A 17075-nucleotide genomic window follows, 5' to 3' on the forward strand; every position below is an offset into this window, starting at 1 on the left:
AAGTAAAGTACTAGTGCCTCCAACTGTACAGTACTCAAGTAAATGTATTTTGTTATATTCCACCAGTACATTTGGTCCAGTGGAGCCTGGTGGAAACTATCTGAAGTATCTGTACTAACCTACTTACTGATGGAAACTCTCCCACAGCTCAGCTGAAAGCGTGTTTTTCAGCTCAAGGCGATGATCAGTCATGGTGACAGACAGACAGCTGGCTGTTGCTTTCAGGTAGCATGCAGTCTTTTGACGGCAGGTGGTGTGAACTGGTGTTTCCTTAGTATTTTTTCCCACAACTGCACTTACTTCATCAGGTGCTGTGGGGTGGCGCTGGCCACACCTGAAATCTCATTGGCCACCCAGTGGGCCACCCCATTATCCAAAAATATGATTGGATATATTGTTTTCTTTTGTATGTGGCCTACTTTTGGAGGTGTAATTTTAAAAAGAATAAAGCGTGGAAGCCTTATATTATGTTTGTATGGTGCTACTCTGTTGTGATTCATAGGAATATTTTATCTTGTGAATGCTTTTACTGAAAGTCGCTTTACATCCACACTCCACAGGAACGTGAACTGCTTTAATGTTAGTAATTAAAGTCAATATACGAAATGCACCTACTGGGGCAACCACAGTAAAGAAAGCCTGGACGTGCCACTGCTTTAATTGCATCCTCTGTCAGTCAGTTTTAAACCTTATCAAACTTTTCCAAACAGACAGATTGACTCACAATAAGGGCACCTGTCTTATCACGCATGGCTTTCAGATGAATATTGATAAGGCTACATGAAAAGTAAGTATGTTTGCAAACTTTATCAATCACAGTACAATATCAAAGAGAGATAATAAACTATTAAGAGACATAATATCCTGAGCGTAAACTAGAAAAAGCTGGGGAAAAGCTTAAGTCGTCTCTGGGACTGTCAGTTCCAGTGTGCTGTGAATTCTTCTGCATGTGTCAGTTGACTTCCTTTAGCCCTGAGGACGCAACGCCCATTGCTTGTGTCTTTTTACGTGCCTGCGCGCAGAAAGCAGACGCCACAAGAGGCGAAATAATCAGTCGCGGAACATGGCGAGGTTAAGCGAACACGGGATTCGTCTGAGTTCCGTATGTATCTCACGCTTTTTTCCCAATCTGAGCAGGATGTGTGCTCTGTATAACATTAACTTGCAAAATGCTTGTCGCTGCAGGGGCAAAATAATGACAACTGACACTTCTTATTCTTCTTCTTCTTTTTCTTTTTTTCTGTTTTTTTTTTTTTTTTTTTTTAATTTATCTTCAAGATGAGCCCTTCCTTCCTGAACAGCAACTCCACGAGTCACACCTGGCCCTTCAGCGCGGTGGCGGAGCTGATAGGTAGGACGGAGGATGGCGCTGACACTTGGCGGAGTGCGCTGCGCCTGCCGCCGCGGTGCGCCCCACTGGCTGCCGCTGTTCGTGGTTTCGTTTCATGCGCTCTTCCGCTGTCGCACTCACAGTGGACCGTGTGCTCGACAGGCGTTTGTGTCGGTGCTAAAATGGACCGAATACACTTCCTCTTCCTCACCCTCGACTATTTCTTTACTGCTGCGCGCTTTGCATAATGTGCACTTAGGGTATATATAAGAGTGCTCAGGTAGTAGGAATGTTGATAAGCAGCAAAGATAAGCGAGTTTATTGTACTTTAGGTTGTTAGTTATCGCATTCAAATGGTAAAGATAAGACGCGTTTACAAGTTATTTTAGAGTTAAGTTTATATACTTTTAAAAGGAAGCTTTTTGCTACATAGGTCTTTGTGTTCAAAGGAACATGCAGACCAGAACAACATGATTTACTCCAGTATTTGTCCCTCCACGTGATGCAGAGCGTCTGTTTGGCGGCTGTCAACACGGCCGGTCCTCCACTCTGTGCGCTCTGATTGGTGCAGACGTGCCCACCGTCTGTTGGCTGCTGGCTTGTCGCAGGTGCAGCAGTGGGAGTGTACTGCGCGAAGGCTGATGCGCTCCTGTTTGCCCCATGTTTGCTATGATTTGTTGAAGGAGTTGGAGAGGTGTAAGGAGTTTTTCATGTTGTAGCTGACGTCCCTGCCATACAGCATTGGACAAAACAACAGGCACTCTCCCTGTACGTTATGAGCACACACTTCTTATATATCCTATATAACTTGTAGTAAATTTGTAACACCCAGTGGCAAGTTTACAGTCACCTTATCATACTTTAAAATACATTTCTCTCTCGTTTGTAGTTTTAGAGAAGACATGTAGAAAAAACACAGGTGTTACTCAAGGGCTGAATTCCATTTCGCTGCGTCAGTCTCAGGGGCCTGATATCGGACATGTTCACTGTCACACTGTTGAGATTTACTGGGACACTTAAATGCAACAGACCCAGAGTTATTAGTAACACCTGAGCTTTTATTCTCCTATTACAAGTCAATATGTTTGCTGTGAAAAAGGTACATCCTTCTAAAATGTGTTTAATGCAACTTGGGTTTGTATTTTCATCCTCTTTACTGGTAATAAATTGTTCTAACCAGTGTCAGTTGCTGATATTTAGGAATGATGATATTGCTAAAACGAAGTCCGACAGGGCAAGCAACATTAGCAGTCAGACAATCATACGATCAATCTCCCAGCTGTGCCACACTTGTTTGGTGGAGCAAACAAAGACAAATATTAATCTCATAATCCTGCAATACAAGAACAAAGTCGTTTCTTTATATCCATGTCTTCTGTATGGGTCATCAGGTGGTGAGAATGGACTTTTTGCCCATGTTTTCAATCAGTTTGTGAAGCATTTGTGGGACATAAGCTTAGTTTGCTAGTCAGCTTGACATTTTCCATAGGAGTCAGGTAAGGTAGAAGCACGAGAGTGAGAGGTGCACCTCGGGTAAAAACTCTGTTCAAACCAGATAATCCAGATTAAGGTATCCACGTAGCCAAGCTCCCAGCTGACACTATATTTTGCGTCCTTCATCTCTTTCCCACTTTTCCGACTATTCATAGTCTTTTCAGCTTTTATGTGCTTATTCAGCCAGAAACTCCATTCAAACCTTCTAAAACAGTATTACTTTTATTCAACTTTTAAATCCCATTCATACTAATTAGACCGTTTACCACTTTTCCTACTCTTCATACTCCTTCAGCTGTTTCTCAGATACAAATTAAATATACCACATCTTTCACACATAATTGGTTTTATTCAACTATGAAAGCCTGCGATGCAGTATAGCATCTTTTCTTCATCCAGTATTGCAGTTTCTCTAGTTGAACTTTGTCTACTATAATAACTGTCATTTTCAGTTTTACCTCAAAACTCATGTGTTTTGATGGTTCGGCTCAACTGTCAGATCATCGTTCACAGGTCTCAGTAGTTAGTTTGAGGGCAGTATTATCATCACAGATAAAGGTCATGGCCAAACAACACTACAAAAAGTTTGCAAACCAGAATTTTCCATTACATTTTCCTGGAAAGACCTCTATTGTAAGTTTGTCTTTTGTCTTACAATGAATCTATGTGAATCGTCAGGTGTTTCCCTTTCAAATCATTTCTTTCTCTCGTGTTCTAGACAATGCATCAGATCCAGGTGTCTCCGCTAATCAGTTCTGGATAGATGTAGTTGAAGAATCCGGTCACCTCTGCCTAACGTTCACTGATAATGGCAGCGGCATGACCCCCAACAAGCTGCACAAGATGCTCAGGTAAGACACACATATGCATATTCTCACAAAGTTGGCATGTAAATGGATATCTGGTACAGAATGTAATGGCATGTTGGCTCAAAAATGTACTTGTGCACCACAGAGAGTGACTCATCAGCATGTGCTGACTACATTTTGTATTTGCTGTCTCTCACACATACACACACATTCTCCCACAGAAACAAGCCATATGAAGGCACGTTTGGCTCTGGAAAATGTCACTTTTTCTGACATTTGATAGTCTAAATCAGTCATCATAAACTGGCGGCCCACGGGCAGAATCCGTCCCACCGTACCGTCCAATCTGGCCCGTGACTGGATTCCAAAATTGTGAGGATTAAAGAGAAAATATCATGTGGTCCCCACTATAATAGCAACTGAACTATAAGCAATCCCCACCATATATGACTCTATTTACAATCCGAAATGAGGACAAACTTGCTGCACTGTAAAACATTTATTGTTCACATTTCTTTTTTTTACACAGCTTTTCCTCATGCCATATGCTTAACATGTTGTTTTAATTTCAAAGTCTCAACAACAAGCTTCAAACTAGTAGACATCTCAGTGCAAAAAAGCATAACTTAAAATAGCATGGTAAATACTAACCTGGTTTCAGAACAAAACAAAGGACACAAATAATGTTCGGCACATCAAATAAAACGGTAAGTAGGCTATAGCGATTTCAATCACACACACATCAAACATCACATCAAATCACAAGGCTGAAAATGGCTACTCATACGTAATGGGTGCAGTTACATTTCCCTCTGACAACAACTTTTTCACATCAGGCTTGGCAGCTGTTAGATTTATGCGCAAAGAGTCCTCCAAAGACTGGTTTGACAGTCGGTGCAGGTTATATCCTTTGCAACAGCAACAGTTGCCGTGATAAATGCGTGCTTTTCAGTCTATTCATCATTAAAGAGTCGGTTTTCCACATCAACTTTTCGTGTCATGGCTTTTGAGAGTGCTGTTTTACTTGTGTTAAGAGGCCTTTTCCTTCCACTAACTGATGCTGTATTAGCATTGAAGCCAGTGATTGATATGACAGCCCCGCATTAGAGGCTTTGTTTCAGCTGTTTTTAAAGGGCTCTATAAATAAAGTTTACTTGAATTGAGTTAAGGCAAAATATCTCTGTCACTCCTGGTGGTTGACTATGGTAGAGGTTATAGGAGCCTGACTGATAAAAGCTAAAAATGCCTTCAGTTTTGTCATAAAATAAAAAAAATATATTAACAATAAATGTTAAAAATAATGTTAGGTCAAAATGTGGTTTTTAATTGCATTTTATTTGAGTGTCCGGCCCCCATGGTGTCTTAACAGAAAAACCCCTGGTCTAAATGATGCTGTAATGCTATTATGCTATAATGAAAATGATTATTAGCTATATGTCTAACATACACAAAAACACACATCCTCATTTCCTCACTCTCCAATTCACCCCTATGTCCAGCTTTGGTTTTACAGAGAAGGGTTCAGGAAAGGCCAGCCATCAGGCCATCGGCGTGTACGGGAACGGTTTCAAGTCTGGCTCCATGCGTCTGGGCCGCGATGCGCTCATTTTCACCAAGAACGGTGGCTGCCAGACTGTGGGCATGCTGTCTCAGACCTACCTGGAAAACATCAAGGCCCAGGCCGTCATTGTCCCCATTGTCCCCTTCAACCAACAAACCAATATCCTTCACGAACAAGAGGGCAGGGGATGGAAGAAATCTGAAGATGTGTGTGTGTGTGGTGTGTGTTCGCTGTTCAGCATTGGTGTATCTGATCACAGGATGTTTATGATTGACTTAAATGCAAATACATTGAGTTAATGAGTATTCCATTTAAGCATCGAGCCATGTTTGTCACTCTGGAAGCTCTTTAATGTCCTGACCTTAACTCGGCGTTACAGTCTCTGGTGATGACTGAGGACTCTGAGGCCAGCCTGGCAGCCATCCTCCAAAACTCCCTCCTCTCCTCTTTGGAGCAGATACATGCACACTTTGACTCCATTCTCTCCAAAAAAGGCACCAAGATATTAATCTGGAACCTACGCAGGTCGGAATCATACTTTTCTAATGCTGAATTTACGTTTGCAATTCTAAATTTGTTCAGTTTGAAGTTTTGTGATAGACATTCATTAGCTTTCTTGCAGTTAAGTTAGATGTTAAGCCCAATACTTCTGTCATATCTGTCCATTAATATGAACTACAGCCAGGAGTCCGTTAGCTTAGCTTAGCACAAAGACTGAAAGCAGCTAGCCGGACCCTGCCCAAACCTTAAAAAAAAGCTCCAGGGACCTTTAAAGCTCATTTGCTAACATGTTTTTTTCTCACAAATGACTGTTTTTACACTTTAGTTTTAAGGAGGAAACAGCCAAAATGAAGTGTGTAATTTAGTAATCTTTATAAGTGCTTTAGGCTTTATAAGCATATTTCCCAAAATGTTGAACAGTTCATTTGGCTTAAGTTCACAGAAACATTTTTGGTTTGAGTTTGTAGCTGCATGTATTGAGGGTAGGTTTAATGGGAGACTGATGAGTATGCAAACACTGACTCAAACAGAGAGGCAAATAAGGATGAGCACACACATATGATATTTGTTTAAGCATGCTTTTAGACAAATCCATGCAAAACAATGCACGGTGAAAAACATACCCTCATACCATCATCATATGAAGAGCAGAGAACATTTGGACTGAAAGATATGACGTCTCCTTCCTCCTGGCTTTCTCAAGCAAAGATCTGTAGTCTCGTCCAGAGTCCAGTTTCTGCTAAAAGAAGCGGTTCAGGTGTTTCTCAGACTTCCTTCAGTTTCACTTCCACTTTACTATGATCATCATTTCCACTATGATCATTGTCGTCCAATATTAAGTTCCACAAAATACATTCAAAAGCCATTTGTGTGGAAAATGTGCCATTTCTATCTATCAGTGATGTAAGTTATGTCATTACCTGCTTTAACAACGGCTCCTTTGACGTTATCCTGAAGGGCCAAAGATGGCAAGCCAGAGATCGACTTCGAGACCGATGTGTATGACTTCCGCTTGCCCTCGATTCAGATCGAGGAGCTGAAGAAGGGTCTGAAGAGCAGTGGGTCCCTGAGAGCCGAAGAGAACATACCAGACATGCACTATAGTCTCAGGGTGAGTGGAGAGGGCACAACAGAGGCTTTATTAGTGATGGACTTCGCTGTATGTCCCTTCCCCTCTCACATTCCTCCTGTGCATGTATTTATTATCTTCTTTATTCTTCAAAAGGCTGCTCTACCAGCTATTGCAAGAAATTCCTGGACATCTTTAGCTCAGACAGAACAGTGCCCTCTTCCTGCTTTGTACAGTAATGTCCATTCCATCCTGTGGATAATATCTGTCCAGTGGAAAGGCTGACGTTTATGGTGGTAGTCCCAATAGTACTAATAGAGCAATTATACTGTATATAGTATGTAATTATAGTAGATGATTGTGGGGCTGTTTTGGTATTATCATGCTACTGCACTTCCAAAGAATATTATTCTGTCATCCGGTGCCCTGAAGCCAAATCACACCAACAGTGTCTCAGAAGGTCCATTCAGTAGCTTTCAGCCATATCACAGGATCTTTATCAGCAGACGGCCTTCGCTGTGTTGTCATGGAATGCACTTAGTTACCATTTAGTGGCTGTCCTGAGGCTTTCAATTGATCACACGATCTTCCTCAGCAGATGGAGGTGTATGCTTGCTCTGACACTTGGACACTGTTCTGCATGATTTTAGGGTTAATGGTTAAGATGAAGGTTAGAATAGAATTCAGGGTAAAGAGATATAGTGGCTGTGGTTAAGGTCTGGTTAAGCCCCTACACTACATAGCAAATGTAAGTCCCATACAAGTGTGCGTGTGTGTGTGTGTGTGCGCGCGCTTGTGCGTGTGCGTGCGTGCGTGTGTGCGTGTGCATGCGTGTGTGTGCGTGTGTGTGTGTGCGTGTGTGTGTGTCAGTTTCAAGCACAAACCAGCAATTTCAGGCAGTAGCGGCTCTGCAAGGACCAGCATTACAAGTTTAACTCCATTTCTAAGTAGCCTGGTGGAAGCCTTTTTTCTGAATCAGGTAGCTTTTCAGTAGCCTAGCTCTTAGCTGAAGTAGCATGCACGCAAATACATTTTCCCAAACATTTCTGGAGCTCAAATGCAGCAGAGCTGTCCGCTGCAGTCTGTAATTAAACTGCTAAGGATCAGTAGATCACCGCCATGCACAGTCCTGTATGTGTAGCCGAAAGAAGCACTTCCATGTGACGGTGATCACATACCAGCTCATGCCCACAGCATGTCTGCAGCAGGCAGACTCAGACACACGAGCTAGAGTTTATTTGATGGAAATGCGGCAGAGGGTGAGGACTGATGGATCCTGAGGGAGTCAGGATTTTTATTCCTTTTCTACGGTGTTTGAGTTGAGGTATTACATTTTGTCCTGCAGTTGAGTCTAAACAGCATCTGTTTGACTGGCAGTTTGATTGATCACTGTGGAAGGGAAGTTGGTTTGAACTTTGATGTGGTAAACTACTTTTGCCACGTTGCTGTAGCATTGCTTGTTGCATTTTGTAAGTAGCTTGCCCAACGCTGTAAACCAGAGTCCCTCTTCACAACTGAGATGTAGCTTGTGGTTTTATTGTAAAGCTGCCCCACTTTCATTTTAAAGCCAGGTTGAAATTGTTAGTGGTTTGTAAATCCCATCCCTTTGACAACCTTAGAATCATTATAAGGTTCATAATTAGATGCAGTTTACTCATGTTTTTCACCCGTTTGAAGCACTTAAATAATAAGGCTCATATATGAAAATGTTAATAAACAGCATGATCATATTGTGTCAGACCAAAACGGCAGGTATTTAAATTTAAAATGTCTGCATTTTTTTGTTGTTTGTTGTTGTCTTGCATGTTTCTCTGTTCGCCTCAGGCCTACCTCAGTATCTTATACCTGAAGCCGAGGACACAGATTATCCTGCGAGGGAAGAAGAACATAGCTAAACTGATGTCGAAGAGGCTGACACACATCGAGCATGACGTGTACAAACCCCACTTCAGTGTATCCTTACGCTATAAGTTTGTTAGCTTATTAGTGTGGATGGTCGTTGTCTGTATCTGTATTTGTGCAGATACTCAGATGCAGACAGGAAGTGGAGAGTGAGTTACTTTTGCTGGGATCTGAGACTGAAAAAATACCCACAGTAATTAACAGATGCTTGAGAGGGGAAAGTGAAAACGAGCAGCTTGCTTTGGTCTGACGTGACCAAAACATGCTGCAGGATACAAGACTGAAAGTTTTGGAAACACTTTATATGAAGATACAAATATTCTCCATTAACTAGGTTCTTGTTAGCATGCATGTTAGTAGCATGTTGGTTCTTTATGAGTCTCATTAATGCCTTATTCTACAAGACCACATTCTACAAGATTTTTCCCTCAATAACCTCCTAATTACTGCTTATTGATAGTAAGTTTAAGGAAGTTGTTGTATATGAATTATGGTATTAATGACTGAACCCTAACCCCCAGAATAAAGCATTAGTGCTTTATGATGACTTATAAACAGACAATATGTTACTAATATGCATACTAATAAGCAACTAGTTAATGGTCAATATGTGTCCCTTATATAAAATATAATCAAATGTGTTTTGAGGCATTTAAATGAACTTCCTCCACACCATTCAAATGCACAACAAACCAAACAGTATCCACCAAAACCTTCAATACCAAATCCACCAAAATAAACCTGAGGCAAGATAAAAGCCATGTAAATGCAGAGTGATGCTGTATTTTATATCTATAACTTTTAACATCTGAGAACTTTGGCCATGGGTTTTTCTCTTTGATAAAAAGTATTGTTTTGACAAATGGAGTAGCAGCACTACTGTTGAACACTGATCCTGTTCATTTTATAGGCAGCATTTCAGGCTGAATTCTCCACTTGGTGTCTCCTGACATAAATCACTTAAAATAGTGCTTGTGAGCTGTTGCCTGGTTATGTAAAGCTAATTCTTGAGAGAAAAAAGTACTTTTCCATGATGCACAGTTTCATCCAGTTTTTATTGTATTTTATCATTTATTTGTATTGATGTGCCAATGTCCAGTGCTGGTCACCTTGACTGGTTTCTGTCAGAAAGAGAAGGTGAAGGTGACCTTTGGGCTGAGCCCAAAAAACAAAGACCACTATGGCATCATGATGTACCACAAGAACCGGCTCATTAAAGCCTACGAGAAAGTGGGCTGCCAGCTGAAGGTAGAGGAAAAGCATTTTACTGTGTGTCTTCACGCATGAGAAGTGCAGCGCTCTCTTCCAAATTTAGCATCAATGGACACCTGCTGCCGCTCACATCTCGCTTCTCTATGTGCTACAGGCTTCAGGTCAAAGGGCGGGAGTCGGGGTCATCGGCATCATCGAGTGTAACTTTCTCAAACCTGCTCACAACAAGCAAGACTTTGAATACACCAAAGAATACAGGTGCAGCACACACATGTGAAACAAAATCAGAGTAACACACAGGAAGTTGCGAAAGCTATCTGCTTAGTTTGATGTTTGACATACAGCAGATAAAAGCAGGAAATACTGCTGCATACTATGTATACATTCCACAAATGTGACACCAGATGAGAGTGTTTTACAGCAGGGAAGCTGATCACAGCTGAAATCTTGATATTCATAACAGTATCTGTTATTTTGGCCACACACAGACCTGAGACAGACCTGTCATTAAATATATGTCCAACATGCTCTCCCCTGTGCTGTTGTGTTTATGATATTTGGAAAAACAGTTGAAGAAATTCACTCTCTTTTCCTTTTTCTTCCCCCAAGACTCACCCTCGGTGCTCTGGGCCTAAAACTCAACGACTACTGGAGAGAGATGACAGAGAAGAGGGCCAGAGAGCGAGAGTTTCAGGCTCTAGACAGAGATGAATACAAGCGTGGCGATGAAGAGTGAGTGTTTTTTTTCTCTGACAGTGGTTGTGCAAGAAGTGACAGTTCTTCCACCCATACATAACTTGGATCCAAATTAAGTGAAAGGTGTTGAAAATCTAATTAGGAAATAATGAGTCCATGCTTGACAAGCATTTGTTTTTAAATAGTAATGGTAGAAATCCAGGAAGGTGCTCATGCAGGAACTTGTCTGTCCATCTGAAAGTGAAAATAGTTTTTTTTTCCCCCAAAGCTTGAAACCAGAGAATTGAGACGCTGCTTCTGGAGCGGCTCTCTTGACAGTCACGAAGAAGAGTAAAGCTGCTGAGGCAGTAACCTTTAGGAGAGCTTAACTGAAATGCAGTACTGACCTAGAGAAGATAGAGAAAATATTTTTATCTGTACTGCACTGAGATCATTTGAAAATAGCTCCAGTAATGGTACTTTCTGGTGAATGGCCTTCTGCTCAACGACGTTCTCACACGTCTGCCTGTATCCACAGAGCTCCAATGTGGTTACAGTGTGAAGAGTGCCTGAAGTGGCGAAGCATCCCCGCAAATCATTACAGCACGGCTCCTGAAAGCTGGAACTGCAGCCAGAACCCCAATCCACGTTACCGGTGTGTCTTTCTAATGAGTGCTTATGGGAAATTTCGGATAGGACATCTACATGTGCTTTATCCAACAGAGGAGGCCTGTGTGTGTGTGTGCATGTGTGTGTGTGTGTGTGTGTGTGTGTGTGTGTGGCCCTAAAGCTTTAGCAGCGGTTGAGTTGCTAAACTAGATCTCTTTGTCTTACAGAAGCTGCTCCTCCCCAGAGGAAGCAGAAGACAGTGAGGAGCTATTAACACCCAGCTACCAGAAGAATCACAAGAAGCAGTAAATTCCCATTTCTCGACCTCTCAAACTCGTGTGTGTGAGTGTGTGTGCGTGTGTGTGTGCGTGTGTGTGAATTTGTAGCTGGATATGGGTTTCACACCACTCTTCCTGCATGCCTGTGTGTGTGTCTGTGGGCACACATGCCATTTTGCGGTTTCCATCTGTGAGTTTCATGCTCTTATTTCCGGTGGTTGTTCACGTGACTGCGTGTAGGTAGAGAAGAGTCTAGTTTTGCTGTACGCAGCCTGATAATGATCGACACAGAAGGACTGAAATTCAAAACATGGTGACATGTTATACATAAGTGCAAAAGCATGTAAATTAAACTGGTTTTGCAAGTCACTTTGTCGATTTTAAACCAAAAACATTTTTAGCATCTATTCTAAAAATCATTTTGTGAATGAAGTTAATGGCTTGTTAGTCATGAATTCATTAAATAGCTTATTATCTTATATAGCTGCTGTTAAGCTCTAATAAATTAGCCAGGTTGTAAGCTAATAAACTACAGAGTGATTTACGAGCTCAGTTTCCTGTTCATTATATGAACTTCATACTGTATGTGTGTTCATCTGCAGTGTGCAATTATTCAGTGCTTCCTTACTCCCCGAGTAACCGATAATTCTACTCGCCATTAGAATGGAGACAGAACAGCCAATCAGAAATGAGCCACTCCTTTGTTGTCTCAAATCTCACGAGTTTAGGAGCACAAAGAGCAATCAGAGAGAGGGCAGAAGAGCAAAGGTGAGACAACAGTGATTTTTGTTTGCTCAAACTAAATTATCATTTGCATGCTATTGATGCGTGAATATGTTTTCTGTGCTCCAGATGTCCCATTGCACAGGCACGTAATATAACACCATACAGTGTTTTGCACATATTTGATTGGCTAACACACTTTACCAGATGATGTTGTGCCGCATTAAATTTGAGCCAACTTTTTTACCCTTCATTTCTTCACGGGGACCCATTGTGACAGCCACCACTGTGTCAATGCAGTGGCCTCATTGAAATGAATGAGGAGACTGCAATTATTGATGCAATGCTGATGTTGATTTGATCACAAACTCTCACACTCGATATATACTTTCTCATAAAGGTCCAGTGTGTGGGACTAAGGGGGATCTATTGGCAAAATAAAAGAAATATTCATAATTATGTTATAATCACCTCAAACTAAAGATTGTGACGTTTCTCAGTAGCCCAGAATGGACAAACCAAACACTGGCTTTAGGGACCACCTTTCATGTTAACAGCTACGGTAGGAAGCAGAGGGTGAGGCGAGGGGTATTCACCTAGCTGTAGTATGCAACCTCACCACCAGATGCCACTAAATCCTACACACTGGTCCTTTAATCTCTCATTGTGCATTACATGATCACTTCAGCCAACCCTTCATAGTAAAAATCTCAAAAATAAATTATGTTCTTTTGTCTGGTAATAACATAAGAGATGCTGAAAGACTGACGTAATAAACCTCACTATGTTGTGAGTATCTGCCCCTCTCAGCTCTTTAAACTCTGTTTTTTTCCAGCAGAGAACAACCCAGAAGCAGAAAACGAGAAAAATCATTGGAGGTTTGTGAAAAGTTTAAGACTTTAAGCAATTTTGATAAAAGTACTTTTTTGTTGCACCACATCTCAATACGGTGACTGTGCTTGTTTGATTGTGTCGCAGGCGTGTCCGTTCCAGGACCAAATGCCCAAACCCCAAATCATCTCACGTTGTTTGTCAGAGCCGGTCCAGCAAACCCTCCAGTCCACACCCTCACCTCATGATATGAAGAAAGCAGAGGAAAACACACTAGAAGCAGACCAGACAAACACAGATCACCTGGCGCATCATGACACAGACACAGACACCAATGATGATGCAAAGGCACAAACTGCAGTCACAGCTGAAGTCACTGGCACAGAACTCAAGCTCGTTGGAGGAGAAACAAGCGATCACAAGCTTGAAGATGAAGAGAAGGACAAAAAGAAAGACACAGACATGGAGCCAATGGAAGAAGAGGAGGAGAGCACAGATGCATCAAGGTGGAGTATGAGTCCTGTTTTACAGCATAGTTTCCTCCTTTTAGCCATCGTTTGTTAATTCATTTCAGTTGACAGTTGAAAAACTTGCAGAGACTCTGTGACACGGTTGTGCAGTCAGTGTATGTGCTGTCAGTATAAACTTTCCACACTGGTCTCATAAAGGAAACCACAGCCTTGAAGACTGACAAGATTGCTGCTGGCAATTTTTGCTACCACAGATATTATCTTAGACTTTTTTTCAAACTATGTCAAAGTTTTGGCCCTCAAATCTCTGATGCTGACGTTGTCCTTGTGGAGTTCTCCCTCCACAGACCTTTTAGCAAATACTCTGCTGCTTTTTCCCAAAACCTGACCTTTTTATCTGTTATATATTTTTCAAAGCCATCAAGAAATGAACTTCAGGGTGGGGCTCCAGTGTGGAGACAGTGTGGCAGGTGATAGGCTGGTTAATTAGAGCTGGCCATTTAAAGCACAACTCACATCATGATGAATAGGCTGCTAATTTTTGTAAACACGGTACAGAAAAAATGCTGCTTTAATACCTTAGCACTGTCATTTTTTCAACTATACAGTTACAATATAAGATTATAAATTGATTGTTGCTGTTTCCTGTAGTCGGAGTAAGTCAGTTTTCCTATTTTAAAAGAATAATTTGATTAAGAGTCTGTAAGTCATGGATGAGGTACTGTCTTTTCTTCGTTTTGAGCCAGAAACCCCTGATGCTAACATGGATGATCGTCAGAGCTGTCTTCGTTTTGAGCTGCACATCATGCAATAATAATACAACTGCGAGAACAAATTGAAGTCCATCAAGTGCTCAGTGTTATGGATGAATTGTTCAGAGTGTCTATTGGTTTTTTCACACAGTAGTGGTATTTAAGCAAACTGACTGAGGTTTTGTTCTCTGTAGCCACAAAAGGAAATCAGAATCATTTACTGAGCCAAAGAGCAAGAAGGCATGTCTATGGGAGGAGCAACAGCCAGAAAATACAGCAGAAGAGATGAATTCTGAGAAACAGACAAATGCACCTGAGACGCCGTCCTCGGAAGTGACCATGCAGGACGACAGAAACTTAGCAGAGAAACCAGGTGACACGGCACAGCGAATCCTCAACCTCACCTTGACCACCTCGCTCCCCTCCACCCAGACCGCGACAGTGTCTCCACTGAGTCAAACAGCTCCGCTCGAGTCCACTCCAGACGGGAGCGGCCGGGAAGCTAACCTGCAGAAGCTGGCTGCGTTGGAGGAAGAGGCCCAGAGGCTACGGAGGCTTCTAGGTCTGGAAGTCATGAAGACAACTCAAGGCACGATGACGACGGCCGATACCAGCTCTGAAAAGCCAGCCGGGGGGCCGGTGGCGCCAGCCAGCAGAGAGGTGGGCTGCCAGACGGCCGTGGCTGAGGTCAGCAGAGTTTACACACAGTATTTCAGCTTCATTATGATGACGATAAATTAAAAAGCTGCATGGAAATTATAAATGAAATCACATTTACTGTCAAGGACATGATATTGTGTTTTTATTCAAATTGTTACTAACCCTGAAGGAAAGTAATATTTGCTTAATAATGTGTTTTCCCCAAAATGGCATCACCAAGTTCATATCACTTCACTGTAAGGAAAATTAGACTGAATTTAGCTGTAAAAATATAGCGGTAATACAAAATCTTGTTGATCTGACAGTAAAACCTAATCTTTTACTGCCCTTCGTCTGCATCAGAGCTCTACGTCATCCAGCAGCCCGGCCAAGGCTGCAGGACTCCAGGTTCAGAGAGTCGTATGTGGCCCGAAGGAGCAGCCTGAGCTGAACAGACCCCGGAAGGAGAAGACAGAAACTCAGGGCGGGATGAGAGCCAGTGACAGCGAGGCCTGTGAAAACAGCAGGTGTGTATACTAGACGGACATGACACATGACAGTCAGCTGGCGTTCAGATATAAACGTCTGTCTGCATACCTGCAGTGGAAAGTCTTGGCTTTAGTCACTTCCTGTAGCTGGCAGGACTACATCTGTTTCTATTTAACGGATAAACTGATCTTAGAACTTAGAAGTTCAAGTTTTTGCTGATGTGAGAAGAAAATGTGGATTACAAGAAGGCAGAATTGACTAAAATAACGAAGCTGTTCTCCAATCAGATTGCCACACGAGGGTCTGCGAAGCATCCGCAACAACGTGGTGGTGCTCCTCACGGCCCTCCTGCCCCAACTGGACCTGACCGGCATCAGCTTGGAGACCACCGACGTAGAGAACATACTGCAGCAGATCATAGAGGTCAATTCACTGAAACTATGACCGGTCACAGGTTTCTGTTGGTAGCGATCCATGTCTTTTTTTCCTGTATTCTCATGCAAAGTGTTTGGGTTGTATATATCATTGTCACATTATTCCTCTATTATTGGTGGTGCTCGTGGATGAACTCTATAACGTGATATTGTTTTATGTGCTCATGTTTATCGGTTTGCAACCAAGATATAAATAACAGTTTATTTTGCATTGAACAAAGAAATAATAGTTTGGCTTCAGTTTGTTGGAATGGTGTCTCCACTCGAAAAAATGTCTCGACCAGGAGGAATTTAAAGTCTGAGTGTTCAGAGTTGTAATACACACTGATATCAAGCTTCCACTGGCAGCACACACACACATATTGCTAGTTAGTGCCAGTGTTTTCTGACACATCACTTTGAATGTAATCTGTCTGGTGCTCATCTAGCTTTTAAGCTTTTAAGAAACTTTGTTGTAAGTTGCTGCTGCCCAGCTGCTGTATAAATATGAGCACTTGAATCTGAAGTTAGCGCGCTGTATCGCTACTGTTTGTTTTGCTTCTGTTATTATGGACTATTTAAATTTGTTTTATACACATGTGGCATCAGAGTCGTGGAGGAATGCTTGTTTCTAGATTTCTAGCTTTTTTATGTTTACATTAAAAGGCTGAAACCATTTATTGTACACTGTCTCTTAATTTTAAAAAGGTTGCACTTCTTCATCAGTCCAACTCGATTCACAAATCGTGCAGTACCTCTTTTTTGCCACAAGATGGCCGTGAAGCCTAATGATGAAAAACTTGATTCTCTCTCCTTTCACTCTAGCAACCATAACCCATCAGTTCATTGAATCCTAAATCAAGTAAAGGTTCATAATTTCTATTTGTTCAGTGTCGTGAGGTTTATTATTGTATTGTAAACAGCACACCACATATCATCTGTAATTATATTGAAGTTACAGTTTGGCCCAAAGCAAATACCATTTTACTTGTACATTTATACTCTATCTATACACACAAGGGTGAAGCTCTCAGATAAGCCATGCTTTGAGAAAGGTTTATGACTTTAATGGCTTTATAAATGGTTGCTTAATAATTAAATAATGCTTTGTAAATCAGACATAACCCCTAATAACAGTCCTTTGGTTGGTGTTTACCCATTACGTTTTGTAATAACAGTTATAAATGTAGGCAATCAAGCAGTTAATACTTTAATAATACTTTAAAGTCAAATAAGCGCTGTAGCTAAAGACGTTGTTGCTAAATGGATGTGGGTCCAGAGGATGCTGGAGGAGGATAAACACAGACAGGGGGATTTT

At 41.7% G+C, this 17075-nt stretch overlaps 1 protein-coding gene across 2 annotated transcripts; it reads left to right on the forward strand.

The window, feature by feature from the left end:
* The first annotated feature begins 1018 nt into the window (after positions 1–1018).
* On the forward strand, positions 1019–16433 carry zgc:152774 (uncharacterized protein LOC553526 homolog). 2 transcript variants are annotated; one of them, XM_041944429.1, is made up of 17 exons: positions 1019–1102; positions 1279–1351; positions 3543–3675; positions 5133–5353; positions 5572–5719; positions 6653–6806; positions 8589–8717; positions 9795–9914; positions 10033–10136; positions 10488–10610; positions 11092–11208; positions 11390–11467; positions 12999–13041; positions 13142–13500; positions 14411–14903; positions 15219–15382; positions 15632–16433. In XM_041944429.1, the coding sequence occupies exons 1-17, from the start codon at positions 1064–1066 to the stop codon at positions 15786–15788; spliced, it is 2655 nt and encodes an 884-aa protein (XP_041800363.1). In that variant the 5' UTR covers positions 1019–1063; the 3' UTR covers positions 15789–16433. The 2 variants fall into 2 exon arrangements, with proteins under 2 accessions (XP_041800363.1, XP_041800364.1); XM_041944430.1 differs by having other exon boundaries at positions 13002–13041.
* The last annotated feature ends 642 nt before the right edge of the window (positions 16434–17075 follow it).

The sequence above is a fragment of the Chelmon rostratus genome, chromosome 9 (genome assembly GCF_017976325.1).
Source record: "Chelmon rostratus isolate fCheRos1 chromosome 9, fCheRos1.pri, whole genome shotgun sequence".
Lineage (NCBI taxonomy): Eukaryota > Metazoa > Chordata > Actinopteri > Chaetodontiformes > Chaetodontidae > Chelmon > Chelmon rostratus.

What these genes read in the sequence shown, in the direction of transcription:
- zgc:152774 (XM_041944429.1), top strand. Translation starts at nt 1,064, where the DNA reads ATGGCGAGGTTAAGCGAACACGGGATTCGTCTGAGTTCC. An exon ending in ACATGCACTATAGTCTCAGG is followed by an intron (nt 6,807 to 8,588) that starts GTGAGTGGAGAG and finishes TGTTCGCCTCAG; the next exon opens with GCCTACCTCAGTATCTTATA. An exon ending in GAGGCCTGTGAAAACAGCAG is followed by an intron (nt 15,383 to 15,631) that starts GTGTGTATACTA and finishes TTCTCCAATCAG; the next exon opens with ATTGCCACACGAGGGTCTGC.